The 19,991-nt window shown below is 49.6% G+C and overlaps 1 protein-coding gene across 2 annotated transcripts; it reads left to right on the top strand.

Annotated features, from left to right (window-relative positions):
• Positions 1-436: 436 nt before the first annotated feature.
• On the top strand, positions 437-18,597 carry SYNDIG1L (synapse differentiation inducing 1 like). Of its 2 annotated transcripts, none has more exons than XM_038544049.1 (5): positions 437-565; positions 14,609-14,774; positions 14,963-15,441; positions 16,575-16,715; positions 16,865-18,597. In XM_038544049.1, the coding sequence occupies exons 3-5, from the start codon at positions 15,022-15,024 to the stop codon at positions 17,021-17,023; spliced, it is 720 nt and encodes a 239-aa protein (XP_038399977.1). In that variant the 5' UTR covers positions 437-565; positions 14,609-14,774; positions 14,963-15,021; the 3' UTR covers positions 17,024-18,597. The 2 variants fall into 2 exon arrangements, with proteins under 2 accessions (XP_038399977.1, XP_038399976.1); XM_038544048.1 differs by having other exon boundaries at positions 14,960-15,441.
• The last annotated feature ends 1,394 nt before the right edge of the window (positions 18,598-19,991 follow it).

Here is a 19,991-nt window from a genome sequence, read left to right as displayed (position 1 = left end):
GGGAATGTCAAAGAAGAATGGTATTATGCGAAGGCAGACCACTGTGAGAGACCTCAGACTTGTCATCTTGTTGTATTTGTATGTATTAGCCTATTCCACAAAGCTAAGATAATCTTGTCTCTGATGACCAGGGCCATGTCTTATATTTCTGTGTATCCCCAGAACCTACTCTGTTCCCTGTATACAATTAGTGCTTGATCAATGTTTTATCAGTGATAATGAGTTAGGCAGGGAGGAGGGGGATCCTCCTTGCTGCTCTCCCAAGTCTGCGCGGAGCCGCCTCGGGCCGGACTGAGGGCTGCGTGGCGGCGGCGGGGCCGGGCCAGGATGCGGGGCTCCCGGGACCGCGCCGGGCGGGGCGGGCGGCGGCGGCGGGCGGCGGGCGAGAGCTGTCCGCGGTGCTGAAGCGGCGGCGGCGGCGGCGGTGGCAGAGACCCGGGGCCCGGAGCAGAGGCGCCCTCCTGGGAGCTCCACCGCGGCCGCAAGGCGGGGGCGCCGTCGTTCACCGGCCCATGCTGGGCCCCCGAGCCCCGCGGAGGAGGCGGGACCGTTCTCGGCGGGACAGGTAAGGGGCCGTCTGGGGGCGCAGCGGGAGCCCAGAGCTAGGCGCAGAGGCTGGATCGAGCTGGGGAGGGTAGTGAGACCCCTCTCTGGGATGAGGGTTCAGCCTCCCTACTGACTGCACCTTGCGCTCCGCCGGAGATCGCGCCAAGTCTATCCCTACCCTCACCCTACATGCTGGGGATGCTGGGGGGCGGGGATCTGAGGAACTGGGGCCCAGGTAGGCACCTGGGCACCCTGACCCCATACCACCAGGCCTTGACCCCAACCTGAGGCAGCTCTTAGATACCCTGCCCACAAAGAATGATAAGGAGAGTATCCCAGACTCCTGTACCCTAGTCCCTACCATGATTTTGCTCACTAGGGAAATCTGAGCCAGCTTCATTCATTAAGCATCCCTCTCTTCCCCAAGCTTGCTCATCAGGGTGACTGGAGTGGCTGTGGTCGTCCTCCCACCCCCACTCCACCCTCAAGATTTCTTTGCCCTGAAATGGCCCTTGGCCCAAGGATGGGCCAGGCCCCTTAGGACCCTTAGGGACAGGCCCCTGGACCGTTTCTCCAGGGAAGGAAGGAGGTATCAGAAAATACCTTCATTTTTTTCCCCATGGCCCTCTTGACTCTAACAGAAGGAGGCTGGTTTTGCATCATACTGCTTGGTGCATGAGGGCAAAGAGTGGGGGAACCTGAGCCGCCTTTTCTATTATGTGCCTAAATGCTGGTCACCCTAGACAGAGCCTCCATTTGGAGTCCTCCCTTTTTCTGGCAAGAGTGTGGTGAATGAGCTCATTCAGGCCTGCAAAGTGCTTCCAATTCTTCTGAGCAGAGTTCTCTGAGTGGCAGGATGTAGTGATCAAAATAAAACTGCGTAGAGGAAGATCGGCCTATTGCTGTGGCTGACCACTGCTTTCTCCCCATCTTTTCGACCCAGCAACTTCCCCTCCTCCCTGGTGATAGAAAAAGCACTGAACTAGGAGTTCTTGGCTGGGCACTGACATGTATCAGCTTGAAGCCAGTTACCTAAACTCTCTAAGCCTCAGTTTCCTCATCCCTAAAGTGAGGATAAGGCAGTTGCTTTGCTTACCTCAGGGAACTGCCTTGGGACTCAATGAAACTATGTACCTGATTGAAGGCTTGTCATCTGTAGGTCACCATACTAGTGTGAGCTCCTGTCACTGTTCCCATCACCAGCCAGGCCTGCTGGCAGTGACCTGATCATTGTTACCTCTACCCCCCATTTTCTCCCAGGCTGGCTTCTTTGTCCTTGGCCTTCCTGGGGCACAGTCCGTGAAACCCAACTTATAAATCTCTATGAGCAAAAGGGTTCCCTCTCTGTTTCTCTTTCATCATCACCTATAGAAAATAATATAGAGTGAGAGTCTGATTCACAGTTTTGATGTTGTTGTTGTTTTTTTTCCCCAAGAATCACAGATCTAGGGAAATAGCTCCTTGAAGGCAAGGATTGTGTTGTTTTCATCTCTTTGCCGCCCTGCACATCTCCCCTCCCCCATATCACCTGGAAGATAGTAAGGACTCAGTAATTGGGTGTAAAACAAGAGAATGGAGTGTTAAAATATCTCCAAATAAAAGCATTTGGCTGAAAGTCTGGAGCCCGCATTCTGACCCCAGATCCTCCACTGACTCAGGCAGGTCTCTTCCCCTCTATAGGTTTCAGTTTTCTCATCTGTAAAAGAGCGTTGAACTAGATGAGTTCTAACATTCCCGATGTTCTGTGAACCTCTCTGAGGGCCATCCTGAGACCACAAATCCCTCAGTTCTTGAACACAGCATACCAGCTTCATTAACCTGGTTTTAAGAGTAGGTTAATGTCCTTTCAGCAAAGAATGGGATTTTATGAATGGAGTGGAAGGGAGCAATAGGAACCTGAAAAAACCATTTCTATTTCTGATATTTCCTTAAGATCTCCCTCTATCCCTTATTTTCCTGGGAAAGTCATGTGTGTTTATAGAGTTGCTGAGCCCGAAGGTCCCTGCCTCCAGGCCAAGAGGCCAGAAAGCACTCCCCCCAACATCCCTTGTGAGTAGCCAGGGGCCAGAGACCCAATTCTTGGCCAGTTCCTCCCAGGGACTCTGCCTGGCTAGATCGCCTCTCTTAGGAAGACTGGAGGAGGGGACAGTCAGGAAAGATCCATCTCTGGGGAGAGCTTTTTTTATATAAAAACAAAATGAGCTTCTCTGACAATAATTTTCCTCAACTGTGGCAGACCCAGCCAATGTTCAGAAAAACCTTAGCTAATTGGCACTTGGTTAAAGCTGAGTAAGCCATGCCAGTGACCTCCCTGACTTACCCTGCAAGCACCCAGCCCAGAATGGGGGATCAACTGTCACGTGAACCCCCCCACTCCCCCCCCACCCCCGTCAGCACTTTCTGGCTTCTAGCTATTGGTGCAGCACTGGCAAAAATCAGCTCTCCAGAGTTAATGGACAATCACTAACCCTCATAACAAAGTGATGGCAGCCACAGAGCAGCAGGGCTTTATTTCTGCAAGACTGGTCTGTAGGGGTGCTGGCCTCCTGTCTGGGTCTAGAATAATGCACAGCCACTTTCTGCAGCTGTTTGGGTAGACACCCTGCCCCCAGAGTGCAGGACATCTCTGGTAACCTAGGCAGACGCATCTGGCTCCTCTCTCAACCAGGGAAGACTACCCACTGGCAACTCTTTGTGTTCCCCTCCTGCCAGCTCTCTGCTGAGGCTCTGACTCTGACCCCCTCTGCAATGCCTCAAAGGGAAGAACAGAGTCAACTCTGGCACGTGATTTGGTGATCTTGGTTATCTGGGGCTGAGGAAAGGGGGGATCTAAGGAAGATGAAGAGATAAATATAACATGGTCATTAAGAAATGACGTGTGTGTGCACGCGCGAGACTGAAACACTGAAATACGTACATGAAAGTCCCTTCCCCTTCACACACAAAATGACAGAGGCAGAGAATAAGATAATATCTAGAGACATCTGCACAATATTAATTACCTTCAAGTTCAAAGGCCAGTTCATCTTTGTATCCTAGAGGGACTTATAGTCCCAAAGTACACCATTTCAGCGAGAAAGTAGAAGAAATATCCCAGTTCTCTAAACCCTTGGCATATTCTAACCATCTTTTCTTCTTAGGGGATAGGTGGGCATCCTGCCTGGAGCAAGGTCCCCTCTGCTGCCACGTGGGGGACAATAAAGCCTGATCTCAGGTCTCTCTTCTCTTTACTCCTCCCTTATTCTTTCCTTTCCCTTCTGCCTGCAGCTGGCACCAGCACCCACCACCCCCTCCCCCAAGCAAAGCAGCAGGGAGTGAGGATCCAATGCTCTACCTCTCCATTAGGTGTGTTATCTTACACCATTAGATGCACTGTTTGCTTCTAAGTGGTTGGAAACGAGCTGCTTCAGTGAAGAGACAGGTTGTTTCAGCAAGAATAAAGATTTTATTTCTGCCTGAAAATGGACTGATTTAAGGAGTGGTGCCACTGTCCCAATCCTCCCAGCAATTTTCACCTTTGTCAGCTACAAACCCATCCCCAGGCCAATGCTCTACGTTCTGAGAGAGAGACCAGTCCAGCCCATGGGAGCCCAGGGTGTTAGCAGATAGAAAAAAAGGCAGACTGATGTTCCCTGGAAGTGCCTAGGAAGCCTCCCCAGGAGCTGTTTTATCTCTCTTTCCTGGGTTCCCTCCTTCACTCTCTCCTCTCCTCTGCTCTCCTTTCCTCTCCTCTGTTTTTCTTCATAAGTCTTTTGACAATTCTTAAGTCTCCCTCCAGCCCTGACCATGACCCAAGGCTTTAACTGCATACATCTAATTGCCAGGTGGATTTTCTGCCCTAACACCCAAAGGCACTTTAAGATCAACTCATCCACTTCTTCTCATCCTGCTCTTCCTTGTGGAGTGTGTGTGTGTGTGTGTGTGTGTGTGTGTGTGTGTGAAAGAGAGAGAGAGTTTCATTTTACTAGGTTGGTACTTGGTGGACCTTTTTAATTTAAATATTCTTTTTTTTTTCCAGTTCAGGAGACACTTCCTGTTTCTATTCTTTTAATTGTTATTCCTGCCCTGTCTCTCTGTTGTGTCTTTCTGAAATTCCTATTAGACGGCTGTTGGACCTCTGAGATGCTCCTCCCTGTCTCTTACCTTTCTTTCATAGGCTTCAACTTTTTGTCTTTTGCTCTATGTCTTGGGAAATTCCATTAACTTTTTCTTTCACATGAAAAAGTTAGTCTCTGTGTCCATCCTGTTATCTGGTCTCTCCATTAAAAAATAATTTTAAATTGTATAAATAATAAGTAATCACTACATTCAGCCTGGGTAGTGAACTCCTGGTCGAACTCCCGGTCCCAAGATCAAGAGTCACATGCTCTTCCAACTGAGCAACCAGATGCCCCACTTCATTTAATTTTTAAAAATTGAAACAGTTATTTTCACTTTCCAAAACACAGTCATGTTCTCTGCTCCTTTTTCATACAGTCTGCTCTCATTTTATGGATGCAAAGTCCTCTTTTTTTGTCTCTCAGAGGATATAAATTGAAAAAAATTGAAAGATCTTTTGTATAACTTGAACGATGTAGATCTTACTGAATCAATTGCTCTACTTGTGTATTTAATCCTTCTCTTTTATTTTCATATACTTGTTCTTCCATATCCTTTGGCGTCCTGTCCGACTTACAAATAAAGGAAGGTACTGACTAGCGTAGGCAGCTGGTGTGGACTTCCTCCCAAGCTGGGTAAGTTTGTTTCCCTAGCAGACCTCTCCCTTGCATGAAACTTATTCTCCTTATTCTCTTTGGGGCCACAGGTGCCTTTGCACTGACTTCTTCCCCAAGGAATTTCATTTGCTCTTTATCTCCCAGAAATTTCGCAGTGTTTCTGGTCCACTGATAACATTCTTGTTTCCCAATTTTGTTATGATTTTGTTCTTTAAAAAAAAAAAAAAAGTCCATCATTTGAATACAACCTTAAAAAGGAGAAGAGGTGGTCATTTGTGCTCAGGCTGCCTTCTTGAACCAGCAGCCTCTGCCTAGGATTCTCTGTCTCAGCTGGTGGCATCACCTTCCACATAGTTGACAAAGCCAGAAGCCCAGGAGTCATTCTTGGCTCCTCTCTCTTCCTCACTCTGAGTTAGCCACAAAGTCCTGTTCATTCGGACTCCTGACTCCTCTTTGGATATGACTCTTCCTCTCCATGTATTTTCCTCTCCATGTAGCCACAGATGATGATCAAGTCCTTATCCTCTCCTGACTGCATTTTTGTAATAGTCTCTTCACAGGACTTCTAGCCTCCATTCTTACTCCCCTCAAATCCTTTCCATCCATTGCTGCCAGCCAGAGAGCTCTAAAACCCACATATGACCATATCACATCCTTGCCACCACTCTCATTGGCTCCTCTCTTCCCACAGAAGAAAGCTTCTCTGCATGGAATAGAAGGCCATCCCATGTTTCCTACCTCATTCCATCTATACCAAACCACCCTGGCTTCCCCTCCACTTCCCCCACCCCACGCTTCTGTGCTATTTCCTCACCTGGAAAACACCTCCTTGTCTCACCTGGAAGGCTCAAATTCTTCCTTCAAGACTCAATTCAGATGTCATCTGCTTTGAAAGCCTCTTCTTAGTTTCCACCATTGCCTCCACTCCAGTCCCAGGATAGGAGTCCCTTATCAGTGTGACCCTAGCATTCTGCTTGTGGCTAGCACACCTTACTCCATTGAACTGAAATTTCCTATTTGCTAGTCTGTATTCCTTCTCAAAGTGGGTACCATTTCTTGCTTATGCTTGCGTCCCAAGAATTGGTCTGAAGTAACTGCTCAAGAAATTGTGCAGATGTGCTCCATCCATCCCAGATCCTGGAAAGTCTGAGGGAACCTTAGCACACATAACCCACTCATTCACTAATTCATTCACTCAATTATGAGATCAACTGTTTCCTGAATGCCTACTATATGCCAGATAAGGGGCTGCAGGGATGAGGAAGACACAATCTGCACCTGCTTAAGCTCCCAACCTGGTGAGGGAGAAAGACACTAATCAACAAATCACACATATAGAAATAGAGACTGGGAGAAGCTCTTTGAGAGAAGGAGTTGGAGGCTGGAGAGTAGATAACCAAGGAGCCTAAATCTGGCCTGAGGACATTAGGCCACCTCCCTGAGGAAGTGACTTTTGAGCTGAGAGCCAAAGGATTCTGATGTGAATGGAGACTATGCTTCTGAGAAACACGGCTGTGAGGTGAAGGAGAGAGAGGACAGGAGCTGTAGGAGGGAAATGGTGCTGAGGAAAGATGTTCCAGATATCTGTTGCTGCCTAAATACCCCCAAAACTTAGTGGCTAAAACTAAGGACACTTTTTTTAAAATTTAAAGACATTTTCTTATACCTCATGACCTTGAGGGTCAGAAATTAATGCAGGGTTGAGCTGTGTGATTATTTCACTTGTTGTGGCATGGACAGAGGTCTCTGAGTGGTATTCAGCTGACAGATGGGCTGATATGAGGAGTCCAAGAAGGCTTCATTCACATGTCTGACATCTTGGCATGACTGGAAAGCTGGGCTCAGCAGGTTCCATTGCCTAGAGCTTCTATGCACATGGCCTCTCCAGCATGGCAACCTCAGAGTAGTCCAGCTACATACAGCGTGGCTTAGGGTTCTGAGAGTGACTGTTTCGGCGAGCAAGGTGAAAGATGCATGGCCTTTTATAACCGGGCCTCTGAAGTCACACAGCATCACTTCTGCTGTGCCCTGTGGTTGAAGCAACTGTCACAAACCCCCTCCGATTAGAGAGGAAGGATTTAGACCCCCCCACCTCTCAAACAGAGGAGTATCAAAGTATTTACAGCTGGGTTTTACAATCATCACAATTGATTTCTTTTTTAAGCGAGAAAGACTACAATATGTTTAAGTGTCATTAGGAAGGATCAGGAGTTAGGAGCTGTTGAAGGCAGAGGAGAAAGGATAATCAATTGTGTTGGCTTCCTGAAGAGGCAAACTGAAGCAAAGAAAGCTAAGTTCTCATTTTTAAGGACTCCGACTCTTCTGGCCTCTCCCCACTCCCAACCCCTGACCCCTGGCTTTCTCTCTTTACTGTGAGGCGCAGCAAGCTGCAGCCATGACACTAGACCAGAGGTCATCAAATCCAGCCTCAAGCCATCTATAAACAACCACCATAGTCACAGAGCTTCACAGTTTGCAGAATGGTTTACAGTATGATCTGATGAGAGGATGGCCTAGCACCTAGTCTTAAAGATTTCACCTTTCCCCTGGCTTTTAATCATTTTTATTTAATCCTCTGCCTTACCAGGAAGAACTTGCTTTTATCTTTTCGGTTTAGAAGCAATCAGTCTTGTTCACTGAGAGGTAGTGGTCGGTCAGGATCTAAGCATCCTTGCAATGGCTCTGTATTTATATGAATCCAGACCTTGAGGTTATCTAGGCAGCCACCCCTGGGCTGCTAGATCACCCCAAATCTCCTGATCTTTTCATAAAGCTTCTATTTCCCATCCCCTTCACTGATGCTTCTGTTTTAACCTATTCAAGACCAGGTCCTCAGCACTATTACACCCACACCACTTATCACATCCCTGCATGCCTAAGGTAGGCTCTGAAATGTGTAGTGAGAGCCCAGGCTTTTGATTCAATTAAACTTGAGTTCAGTTCCAGTCCTTATCACTGTTTAATCTTGGGCAAGTAGCTTGACCTTTCTGAGCCTCAGTTTCTTCATCTGAAAAATGGAAAATAATAATAGCCAGCCCCACTGGCCATCATACAGTTTTGAAATGAAGCATGTGAAACACCTGGCTCGTTCACATAGGGCTGCAGTAAATCATAGCTGTTATTATTCCACAGGGTCCCATCCCAAGGATATGTTCAAACTTTGGGACACGTATCACACTGTCCCTGTGGCCTCCTTTAAAGGATTTACAAGGTATCTTCCCAAGAACTTCAGAGCCCAGTGGTAGCACACACAACAACCTGAGAACCTGGTGCCATTCAGGCCAGGATAAGCTCCCGTCAGACAAACTTGTGGCAAACGGGGCTCTGCTACTCTCCAGCTGTGTGATCTCAAGAAACCTATTTAAGCTCTCTGTGCTGCAGTCCTTCCACATGTGAGAGAAGATGGTCTAAGTGAGATACTGCATTTGAAGCACTTGACATGGCATTCAGGACAAAGCGGGCACAAAACAAATGGTAACAGGCACTAGCGCACAGTGACTCTGAAGTTAGGCTTCCAGGGTGTGTTTCCAGCTAACCCCTCACCAGTTGTGCACCTTTGAGGACTTATGTCTCTCATGTCCCAGTGTCTTCATCTGTAAAATGGGCATAATGATGGCATAGACTTTAGAGGGTTACTGGAGGGTACTGTAAGAATCAAATAAGATCATTTGTAGCATGTAGAATCTTGCCTGGAGCACAGTAAAAACTTAATACGTGTGAGGTGCTATTATTATTTCATTCTTTTACTTTGGGGTTTTTAAAATTCTTTTTAGATTTTATTTTTAAGTAATCTCTACACCCAATGTGAGGCTCAAACTCACAACCTGAGATCAAGAGTCAAAGGCTCTACTAACTGAGCCAGCCAGGTGCCCCTCATTCTTTTACTTTGAACTTTTGTGTATTTTTATAATTCACATGCATTGCTTATAAGCAGCTTGTAGCTGACTTTTGTTCTTTTAAAGATCCAGTCTTTGTTTTTTAAAAAATCAGCTTTGACATATAATGAAAGTCATTAATTTTAAGTACACAATTCAGTGAGTTTTGTGAAATGCATGCAGTCATGTAACCACTACCACAATCAAGATCAGAACCACTGTCTCTCCAGAAAGTCCTCAAGGCCCTTAGCAGTCACTCCCTTCCCCCTACTTCTCCCCCATTAGCAGCCAGTCTTCTAGAATTTCATACAAATAGATTCATACACAGTGGATTATCTTTGTTCTTTACAGCAATTTTATTCCATTTACATTCAATGTGATTACTGATACAGTTGGGTAGAAGTCTAACATCCTACTATTTGTTTTTTATTTGTCTCACTGCCTGTTCCATATTCCTGTTTTAATCTTGCCCCATTTTGAATAAATCAAATGTTCCTATTATTTCATATTCTGCATCTATTAGCTTACTGGTTATCTTTTATTTTAAAGATTTTATTTATTTATTTTAAAGCTTTTTTTTTTTTTTAGATCTTTTATTTATTTATTCATGAGAGACACAGAGAAGCAGAGACATAGGCAGAGAGAGAAGTAGGCTCCCTGGGGGGAGCCCGATGTGGGACCCCATCCAGGCATTCTGGGATCACGCCCTAAGCTGAAGGCCGACGCTCAACTGCTGAGCCACCCAGGAGTCCCACTTTTTTTTTTTTTTTTAACTATTCTTTCAGTGATTATATTAGAGCAGGGTTCTTAAAGTGTGGTCCCTGGACCAGCAGCATCAACACCACCCAGGAAGTTGTTAGAGACGTAAATTCTCAGGGTCATTTCAGAATCATCAGCTGTGAGGTTGGAGCCTTGCAGTCTGGGTTAAGTCCTGCAGGTGATGTTAGCGCACACAAATGATGGGGAACCACCCGCCCCGGACAACTTCTGCTTCTGGCCGGCAGTGAGGCTGTGTGCAGATCACCTTAATCCGATTAGACTGGAGCTGGTTCAAAGCCTGGTTTCTGTGCCTGTGAGGGCTGGTCTGTGTCTGGTTTGCTCCTGCTCCTCTGGGATACCCTAAAGAGGTCCCAATAAAACCAGGGGTGTTTGCTGGGGCTCCTCCTTAAGAGGCCCTGAACTCCCATTTATCTCCCCAGCCTGATACTGCTGGAAGGCCAGAGTGGTGCCCAGGGTGGGAACTCACCGCTCAGTGTTTCTCTTTCCCCTGAGATCTTGCTCCCGTGGTGATTCCTTGATGTCTTCATATTCTTCCCTGTTTTTTCTAGCAATTCTTGGCAGTTTGGTGTGACACAGGTTAGCTTGCCACAACTAGGAGAGGAAGCCCCTAGCCCACTGTGACTCTCCCACTAGAAATTACAGGTCAGAGGAGCATTTAGAGCAGTTCAGCTCTAGGCACATGGTGAAAAGCTCAATAAATGTCAAGTTACTATTCTTCTTCTCCCAGTACAATCCCAGGGTCATACTGATCTTAGCTGTTAAAAATCAACCCCTTCTACCCTCCCATTCATTTTATAGATAAGCAAACTGAGGCTATAATTGGACCTCAGTGGATGGATTCCTGGAGGGCTTCCTGTCCCTGGTCTGGAGGTGGCCAGTATGTGTACTCTCCGTCTTTAAATCAGGGAGTAGAAAACCTTAGGGTCTAGCTTAGTTCTCACCTCCAAGGTTACAAGCCAGGGGCTGTAGCCTCCCACATCAACCTCTTCCTCCCTCTCATGGGGCCTGGACCCCTGATTCCAACTGCACAATCTGGAGCAAGCTCCTTGGCTTCAGAATCCCTGACATCGCATGTCTTCCCTTCAGAAGGAAACCACACACACACACACACACACACACACACACACATACGCACAGTTGCATGCTCACCAGCAAGAATGCAGGCATACAGTATGGCATGGACAGCAGACAGGGACAGCAGTCACACACAGCCCAGGTGAGACCAGGCAAAAGTGGAGATGAAAATTACTCGGCTTTGAACACTGGTCTCTTACTGCAGAGGGAACAGGGAGAGGCAACTCTGAGCAACAGGCCAAAATGTCAGGCCAGGCTAAGGGCAGAGAAGCCTGGGCTGGGAGACCTGCCACCCCATCCTTCTGGCCAGGACTCAGCGCTGGGTTCCCAGGATCAGCTTGATGGACTCTCATGTGGCCTTAGCAGGTTATGAGGTGAATGTGACCTTGCTCAAGAACTGTGACTCCTGGCTGGACTGTGAGGGGGTTCTGTAGCCCATAACTTGGTTGATTCATGGAAGTGGAGGGGTGTGTGTACATGTGTCTACCTGTCTGTCTGTCTATCTGTCTCTGGGTAGGCTTTGATGCTGTGCTCAGCCTTTAAACCCAGAAGGAACCCTCAAGTCTGCAAAGGCTTAAAACCAATTTAGGTAATTTGGCTCAGAAGAAATTTATGCACTTAATTTTTTCCTGGTTTAAAAGAAATACATGCTCAATGTAAAAAATAAACATGGGAAACAGAAAATATGGTGTGAAAAGGAAAATGAAAAGCACCTGTGCACTCACTGCTGGAGATAATCACTATGGACGTTTTGGTGGAGTTAGATTGCATGTGCATACCACTTTCTTTTCTTTCTTCTCACTGAAGCTGCAATGAACATTTTTCTCATGTCATTCCTCTTTGTAAACCAGTTTGAAGGCCTTGTACCACCAGCTTGTTGTACCATCATTTATTTAACTTGTCCCCGATTGTTGGACATTCAGGTGGCTTTCAGTTTGTCCCTATTGTCGAAACCCAGAATCATGCATCTTTGTACACAAAGCTGAGAAGCCCTGCCCAAAGGCACAATCAGAGTTCAGTGGAGAGGACTGTAATCTAGGAAAAGACTGTGTGGCTGGCTTCAGTAGCTCAGCTGGGTATGCTTTGACCAAGAGAGGATGGCTAGCAAGAGCAGAGGGATGAGGTAGGACACAGTTGCCCCCGCCTGCCTCGGACAAGGACCCTGCAAATGCCCCTACAAGTCTCTAGAGCTCCAGGGCCTGATGCCTGACCGCAAGTTATCCTTCCTTTCTTTCTGAGAAATCAGACAGGTGCCTTGCCAAGGCCTCCTATCCCTCCTTCAGGGCATAGGGCAAGGGTGACTTTGATACATGAGTCTGCTTGGAGGAGCATGGGGCTGGTCCTTCCCCCCCAACCTGCCAGAAGGCCCCTACATACCTCTGCCCACATGGATGACAACAGAGGCCCTTGAGGCTATATGCAGAGGGGACTCTGATTAAGACTAGCTGGAGGAGGGGATCCCTGGGTGGCTCAACAGTTTAGCGCCTGCCTTTGGCCCAGGGTGTGATCCTGGAGACCTGGGATCGAGTCCCACATCGGGCTTCCTGCATGGAGCCTGCTTCTCTGTCTGCCTCTCTCTCTGTCTCTCTGTCTCTCTCTCTCTCTTTGAAAAAAAAAAGAAAAACAAAGAAAAAAAAAAAAAGACTAGCTGGAGGAAAGGCTAGGGGACCTTCGGGAGCCATGTCTAGAATCCCATACATGCTCTTCTCTGGGTCCCTCCATGATTCTTCACATCCTTGAAGCCTCAGCCCCAGAGGCCACATTTGTCAGGGCTCAGAGCCTCTGAGGCACAGGGAGCTTCCTCTTGCTCCTTTGCCTTCCTCTTCCCTCATAGCAGGCCAGCCAGGGGAGCCTGGCCCCCCATGGACTCACTGTTAAGGCCCTCCTTCAGTCTTGCCTGGCCCTTCCTTCCCTCTGTTCCACTCTCCATTATTCCTGGGGCCCTGCTCTGTCTTCAGGTTTCCCAAAAACTGGCTTTCTAGAATCCAGCCACTTCTCTTGGGGTAGAAAGAGAAATGGTCAGGCTCTGGCTGTGGATTCTTGATGGGGAGTGGGACTGGGGAAGGGGCCTAGACAAATTCATCCCTGAAGGGGAAATCCCTTCCCACATTTTCCCTTTACCATCAGGCAGAAATGACCCTAGGTGGGTAAAGACTGAAGCCTGGAAGTCAGCACAGCAGCCCCTCCTACTTGTAATCTGCAACGGCATCTCAGCCATCTGTCTGGATCCTCAGAAGAACCTTGTGGGTTGGGCTGGGATTATCATCTGCACTTTACAGATGAGGAAACCCAGAAGAGCATGATTATTGGTCCAAAGTATCAAGGGCAGGACCAACTCTTCAATCTTCAGATTAAAAATCCAGGACAAGACATGCTCCTCTCACCCTTTAGCCTCATGATGGGCCTGGGAGGGAGAGTGTAGGGTCCCTGGGGTCACCTGGCCTGCCCTTCCTCTCTCTCCATATCCCGTCTCTACCTGCCACACCCCAGAGTGTGTGTAAATTTGTTGTAGACACATTCACAGGCCGCCTTTCCCTCCTTCGGCTGGTCCTGAGCACTTACTATGCGCCCTTCCCAGGTTCTCAGGGCTGGCTGAAGGAGGAAGAGGTAGCCCTACAGGGTATCTACACGCTAGCCTATGAGTGTATCTACGCTTCCAGCTGGGATGTACAAGTCGAGACTTTAGTGCCCAGGACGCCCTGCCTTAGATCCCACAGGACATCCAAAACCACAGTTTGCCTCAGAGGGGAAATTAGTCTAAGGAGCACCCCCCCTTTTTTTTTTTTTTTTTTTTTTTTAAGGAGCACCCTCTTAAGACCATAACTGGGGGAATCCCTGGATGGCTCAGCAGTTAAGCACCTGCCTTCTGCCCCGGGCATGATCCTGGAGAGACCCTGGATCAAGTCCCACGTCAGGCTCCCTGCATGGAGCCTGCTTCTCTCTCTGCTTCCCTCTCTCTCTCTCTCTCTCTCTGTATCTGTCATGAATAAATAAATAAAATCTTAAAAAAAAAAAAGACCATAACTGGGGAAAAGCACCCCCCCCCCCAGGAAGAACCAACAGCTGTGAGCACATGGCCCATACTGAGCACTGAGCTCTGAGCTAAGCGCAGTCCCATCCAACCTTCAAACAAACCCTCCCTCAACCCAATATCCCACCTACTACCAAGTCCTGTCACTATCTCCCCACTATTGAGTTCCAGTTGTCCTCAGCTGACCTAAGGCTGTAGCAAAGTCCCCTCCGGGTGTAGTAAACCAGCCCTCTCTCCAAGCCAATCCCCATACACAGCCACAGGAAGACTTCTAGACCCAAATCCCATCCTATCGCTCCTGCCAAGATCCCTGAAGCCCTCTTAAACCTAAACGGGGCTGCTCCCTCTGGCCCCACACCCTATCTCACCTCTTCCTCTGTACCCTGAGAGATAGCAGCCTTCTCCCAGGCTCTCAGAACCACCTTCCTCCATCTGGCCTCTGCATGAAATGTGATCCCCCTCCCCTTGCCTTGCCAACTGGTCCTTTTCCTTCGGACCTTCGATGCCAAAGCTTTCCCTATACCTTTGTGTCACTTCTGTCCCTTGCACGTTCTCACTCCACTTGCCATCCTTCCTTTTCTGGACAGGTATCTTCACCACTGTGAGCTCCGTGAAGACAGCGTGCATCCTCTGTCCTCTTCCTGTTCCCTGCCTTTCTTGCCTTCGTGTCTGCAGCACCTGTACGGTGCCTGGCAAGGAGCTGATGCTTGACCATTATGTTGACAGGATAGATGACTGAGCCAACTCTATGAGGTAAGTACTGCTGCTGTGCCCACTTTGTAGACAAAGAAAAGGACATTCTGAGAAGAGAAGTAGCCAGCTCAAGGCCCTGCAACTGGCCAGTGGCAAAGGCAGAGTCCGAGGGCCTACGTTCTTAAATACTTCCAGTCCTGCATCCAGCACCCTGGACTCAGCAGCTGTCTGTCTTGCTCGCCCAGCAGGCTCTCTGAGGACGGCTCAGCTGGCCCAGTCTTCCCTCCCCAGAGCTGCCCCCGGAACCATGGAGAGTCTGAGTGAACTGCAGAACCCTCTGCTGCCTCGGACCCCCACCCCCCTCCATGGCCCCTACCCCTACCCCGAGGCTTCACCCAGCTGGTCATGCCAGGAGAAGCTCTACTCCTACCTCCTGGGTGGTGCTGGCTCTGCTCGCACCCACCAGCTCCTGGATCCGGGATCCCTACAGCTGGCCGTGGAGGCCTGGTACAGGCCCAGCTGCCTCCTGGGGAGGGACAAGGTCAAGGAACCCAGAGCCAGCAGCTGTGAGACCAGCTTCACAGAGAACAGGGAGCTCCAGGTGGGGCCCACAGAGCGCTCCACAGAACCTGGCCAAGTAGAAGAGGATATCACAATCCAGACTGTGTCCTACGGGGTTCAAGAGGAACTGCAGGGCCAGGAGAATGACCAGGAGGAGGAGGAGGAGGTGAGTGCATGTGTTTGAAATGCAGACTCCAGGCCAGCCTCTAAGTGTTGAGATTCGGTAGGCCTGGTGTGGGGCCCCGGAATCTGTATCGTTACCAAAGAAAAGGTACTTCTGGCACAGGTGCTGTCCATACTTTGAGAAACACAAGTTTGGGCTGGAAACTTAATCTTTTTTTTTTTTTTTTTTTTTTTTTTTTAAGATTTATTTATTCAGGGATCCCTGGGTGGCGCAGCGGTTTAGGGCCTGCCTTTGGCTCAGGGCGCAATCCTGGAGACCCGGGATCGAATCCCACGTCGGGCTCCCGGTGCATGGAGCCTGCTTCTCCCTCTGCCTGTGTCTCTGCCTCTCTCTCTCTCTCTCTCTCTCTGTGACTATCATAAATAAATGAAAATTAAAAAAAATATATTTATTTATTCATGAAAGAGGCAGAGACACAGGCAGAGGGAGAAGCAGGCTCCATGCAGGGAGCTCCATGCGGACCCGATCCGGGATCCCAGGATCAGTCCCTGAACCAAGGCAGATACCCCACCACTGAGCCACCCAGGCGTCCCGCGACTTAATTTTTTAATAGCATTTATTGTTCTCGTTTTCTTCATTATATAAGTAATTTAAAAATACAGAAAACCAAAAAAAAAAAAAAATACAGAAAACCACTGGAAGAAAACATTATTATTTTAGTAGATGACGTTCTAGTCTTTTCTCATTCAGTGTTTTTCTCCCACCCTACTCCTCCAAAAAGATCTTGCTGTACAGTTTTACCACCAGATTTTTCTCTCTAAGCAACGTATTTCAGTATTACTCCAAATCATTTAATATTTGTCTACGACACAATCTTTAAGGGTTCCCTGGTGTCCTGTTGCACATTCTCCCACCATTTGTTTACTCAATCCCCTGGTCATTGAGCATCAGGACTCTTTCTCTTCTTTCACAATTACCATCCAATGATGCACATGCCTGTACGTGAGTACTTGCAATCTTTCTTTGTACGAGTGAGCTACGGAGGGAATCAGGGGGTCACAGTTAAGGCTCTGGGTAGAGAGTGCGGAGCCCAACCTACAACACTACCTGTGGCCCCACGTCATTGCCACTGGTGATCTTGGGCCTGGTCACAAAAGCCCACTTGTGTTTTACAGAGTGATATGACCTCGACAGACAGTGAAAGTGAAGACAACTTCGTGGCGCTGCCCCCCAGGGACCACCTGGGCCTTACTATCTTCTCCATGCTCTGCTGCTTCTGGCCCCTGGGCATTGCTGCCTTCTACTTTTCCCAGGGGGTAAGAGCACAAGGGGCACAGGGCATCGGTTCCAGCCCACTCCCTCCACTGGAGAGTTTAACAATGGGTGTGGGGTTGGAACCCAGTGGGCTGGGGCTGTGTTGCCTGCAGTGGGGATATCCATTTCACTAGCACCTCTCTCTCCTTAGACCAGCAAGGCCATCTCCAAGGGAGACTTCCGCCTGGCCAGCACCACCTCCCGCAGGGCCCTCTTCCTGGCCACACTCTCCATCGCTGTGGGCGCCGGTCTCTATGTGGCTGTGGTAGTGGCTCTGGCAGCTTACATGTCCCAGAATGGCCATGGCTAGTGACCAGCAGGGCCTGGCATCCTGACTCCCCTGCTCCAACTGAGGAGGCCGTGGGGCTTAGGGTTGCAGACCCTCTGGAGAGCCCTGGCCCCTCAAGACAACCTGCAACCCCAGCTTGTTGAGGGGAGGCCTCCCAGGCTGCAGCCTGCAGGGCTCCACCATCACTTCTTCTTGTCCACAGCCCCCAGCCCCAGAACAGAGCCAGGGGCACCACTCTCTAGCCCAGGCTATGTCAGGAAGCAGGAGAGGGTAAGGCTGCCCACCAAGCCATCCAGGCAGGACCTACCTCTGGCTTGAGGCTGGCTAGGAGTTCAGCCTATCCTGCCCACCCCTAGAGGGTCACCTGCCCTGCCAGCAACCCACTCCCCAACTCTGTCAGCCTCACCACAGAGAAAAAGCAAGAGTTTACTGGGAGAGAAAAGGACAACTAGGGGCAAGAATGTGACCCAGTTCTTTTGGCTATTAGAAGTCTCCATCTAAGGACAATCTGAGCTTCCCCAACTCCACTCTCTGGCCCCATGAGGCCAAGACTCCAGCCAACCAGGAGGAAAATACAAAGACACAGGGGCCCCGAGCTCTTTCTGGTTCTCTCCTGTAGGTTTGTAAGACACTGTAGATTCTAGATAGTGAAGGAGCATCTCAGGCATGTAAAGTGCAGCCAGGGCAGGTTCTCAGAGCTTCCTCGTGCAGGAACTAAAGGCAGATGTGATGACAGAGTCCTGAAATATTGCCAGACCCCATGGGCCTCCCCAGTCCCTTCCTGGTCCCTGCCCCACCATCCTTTTCTGGGCTCCTCCTAGGTGGCCCTGAGCTAATGCCATCCCAAGAGAGAGTGTCATCAGCCCACAGCCACGAAGCATAGGGCCCCAGACCCATCCCTGTGGGAAACCAGTGAGGCAAGACTCTGGGACATAGCATAAATGAGGGGAGGGATCCAGGACTGGCATGGCTGCTAAGCAGCTAGCAGTGCCCAGAAGGCTTCCTGGAAGAGGTGTTCCTTGAGTAAGGCCTAAAAGGATGAGGAGAATTTATCTAGGGGATTCGTTTTCCCATAACCCTTAGTATTCATGACCAGGGACATGGCAGGAGTCTCCCAAGCTATTTGGATTATGCCTCAAGCATCTGGGCTGGAGGCAAACTGTAGCCATTTCTGAGGGCTCCACCAACTCAGAGAAGATGGTTGGGCAGCACATCTCTCAAAGACCAGTGATATTTTCCTACTTCTAAATACTGGGGGTCAGTGGTGGCACCCTGGTCCGTCCCTGCCCAGAACTGCTCTCAACACCCCCAGCCACTAGGGAACATCCAGAATTTTAGAGGCAACCAGAAGGGTAATACATTGGGAGGGCAGGCCTGTCTGGGCTCAAGCAAAAGACCCAACTGTGCTGGGGATCTTGGGACTTGGTCATTCCTAAGCCACATCCAGAGCCCAGGGCTGTGGATGTACCACTGACCCACCTTGGCCCACCCACTGCTCCCTGCATCTCCTGAAACCCCACAGGCCTAGGATCAGCAGTTTTAATATCCCATTATTGTATATATTTATCCTTGTAATAAACATTTCTGTAACACTAGGTGCCCTCTGGGCCTCTTAGTGTCCCTGCCTGCCTCCACCTTTGCCTGCAGCCTGCTGTCCTCCAAGACTAGGCTCCAGCCCCATGTCTGCTGCTCTGGGTCCCCAGTAGTATTCCCAGGAAGGCCTCAGGAGAGGGGTAGTCAGAACACCCACCCTCCCCAGGACTTCTCTGCTCAGAGTAGCCTGGGTGTAGAGTGCTAGGGTGCACTTGACTCCATGTCAGAGGAGACAATGCCCGTGTGTGAAGAAAAATCCCTTCTAGGCTCAAGCGCTTGTGGGTCAAGAGGAAGAGTGGGTGTGGCTCCACTGAGTTGCCTGCAGCTATCAAGAGTGGATGCAGGGCCAGGGGGGTACCAAGGAGCCCCACTCCCCTGGTGCTCATTCTTGAGTCCCTCAAACCTGTGGGGAGGAAGCCATCTCTGCCTCAGCCCCCAGGCGTGGCACCAAATCTCCAATATCCTCTCGCTTCCTGGCCCCCATGAGCCTGCCTGGGCCAGCAAAGGGACAGGCTTGGTTTCTAGATTACTGTGCACAGAAGACCCTGGGGGAGGTAGGATATGCACACCTCACACCTATATGCGCCTCCCGGCAAGACACAGCTTTGCTCGCTTGCACACATGCATGCTGCGTGGGCTGGATGCCCCTGAGGCAGAGATTACTGTCAGGTGGCTATTAGGGGCTGCTCTCAGGCTATTATTTGAGGAAGGGAAGAGACAGATCTGGGCAAGGGGAGGTCGGGCTCTGGGGCAGGCCCAAATGCAGTGGGGATGGAGCCAGCAGGATACCCTCAAGGGTTGATGCAAGTTGGGACAAAGCCCAGACTTTTGTAACCCCTCAGCAAATAGTCACTGGATATGGGCCACCCAGAAAAGGAGAGTGGCCCAAGCGAGCAGGCTTGCCCTGAGGCAAAAAGAAAACATCATTCCTGCAGGGCCCCCAAGTGGCCTGTCACCACTCCTGCCACACCCACCACACAGCACCAGACCCTCTGGTGCCACCTAGATCCCCTCAGCATCTACCTCCACACACCAAAGGCTGCTCCCTGGGAACTCTGCGACACTAGGCCAAGGCCAAGCCAGAGTGCCAGAGAGCCAACAGCCGTGTCAGGAGGCTTCAACCAGTGACCGATGGGAGTTGGTAGGCTTTCTGCCCTCTGGCTCCCATGACTCCCCAGCGGGATTGACTTTCAGGTGGCCCTGGCAGCAGTATACTGGAGACCATGGCCCTCCCTGGCTGCTTTCCCTCTCCTTCTACGTCATTTACCTACCGTGCTATCTGGGGTCATCTACCTGCAGTTGAATCTTTGTCGGCTTCTGGGGGAACCCAAACCGAGGCACATGCATGCACATGCACAGGAACATGTGTGTAGCATACCCGTGCACACACATGCAC

Source organism: Canis lupus, chromosome 8 (assembly GCF_011100685.1).
Source record: "Canis lupus familiaris isolate Mischka breed German Shepherd chromosome 8, alternate assembly UU_Cfam_GSD_1.0, whole genome shotgun sequence".
NCBI lineage: Eukaryota > Metazoa > Chordata > Mammalia > Carnivora > Canidae > Canis > Canis lupus.
Note: the sequence above shows the minus strand (reverse complement) of the source record. Positions and strands in the feature narration are given on the sequence as shown.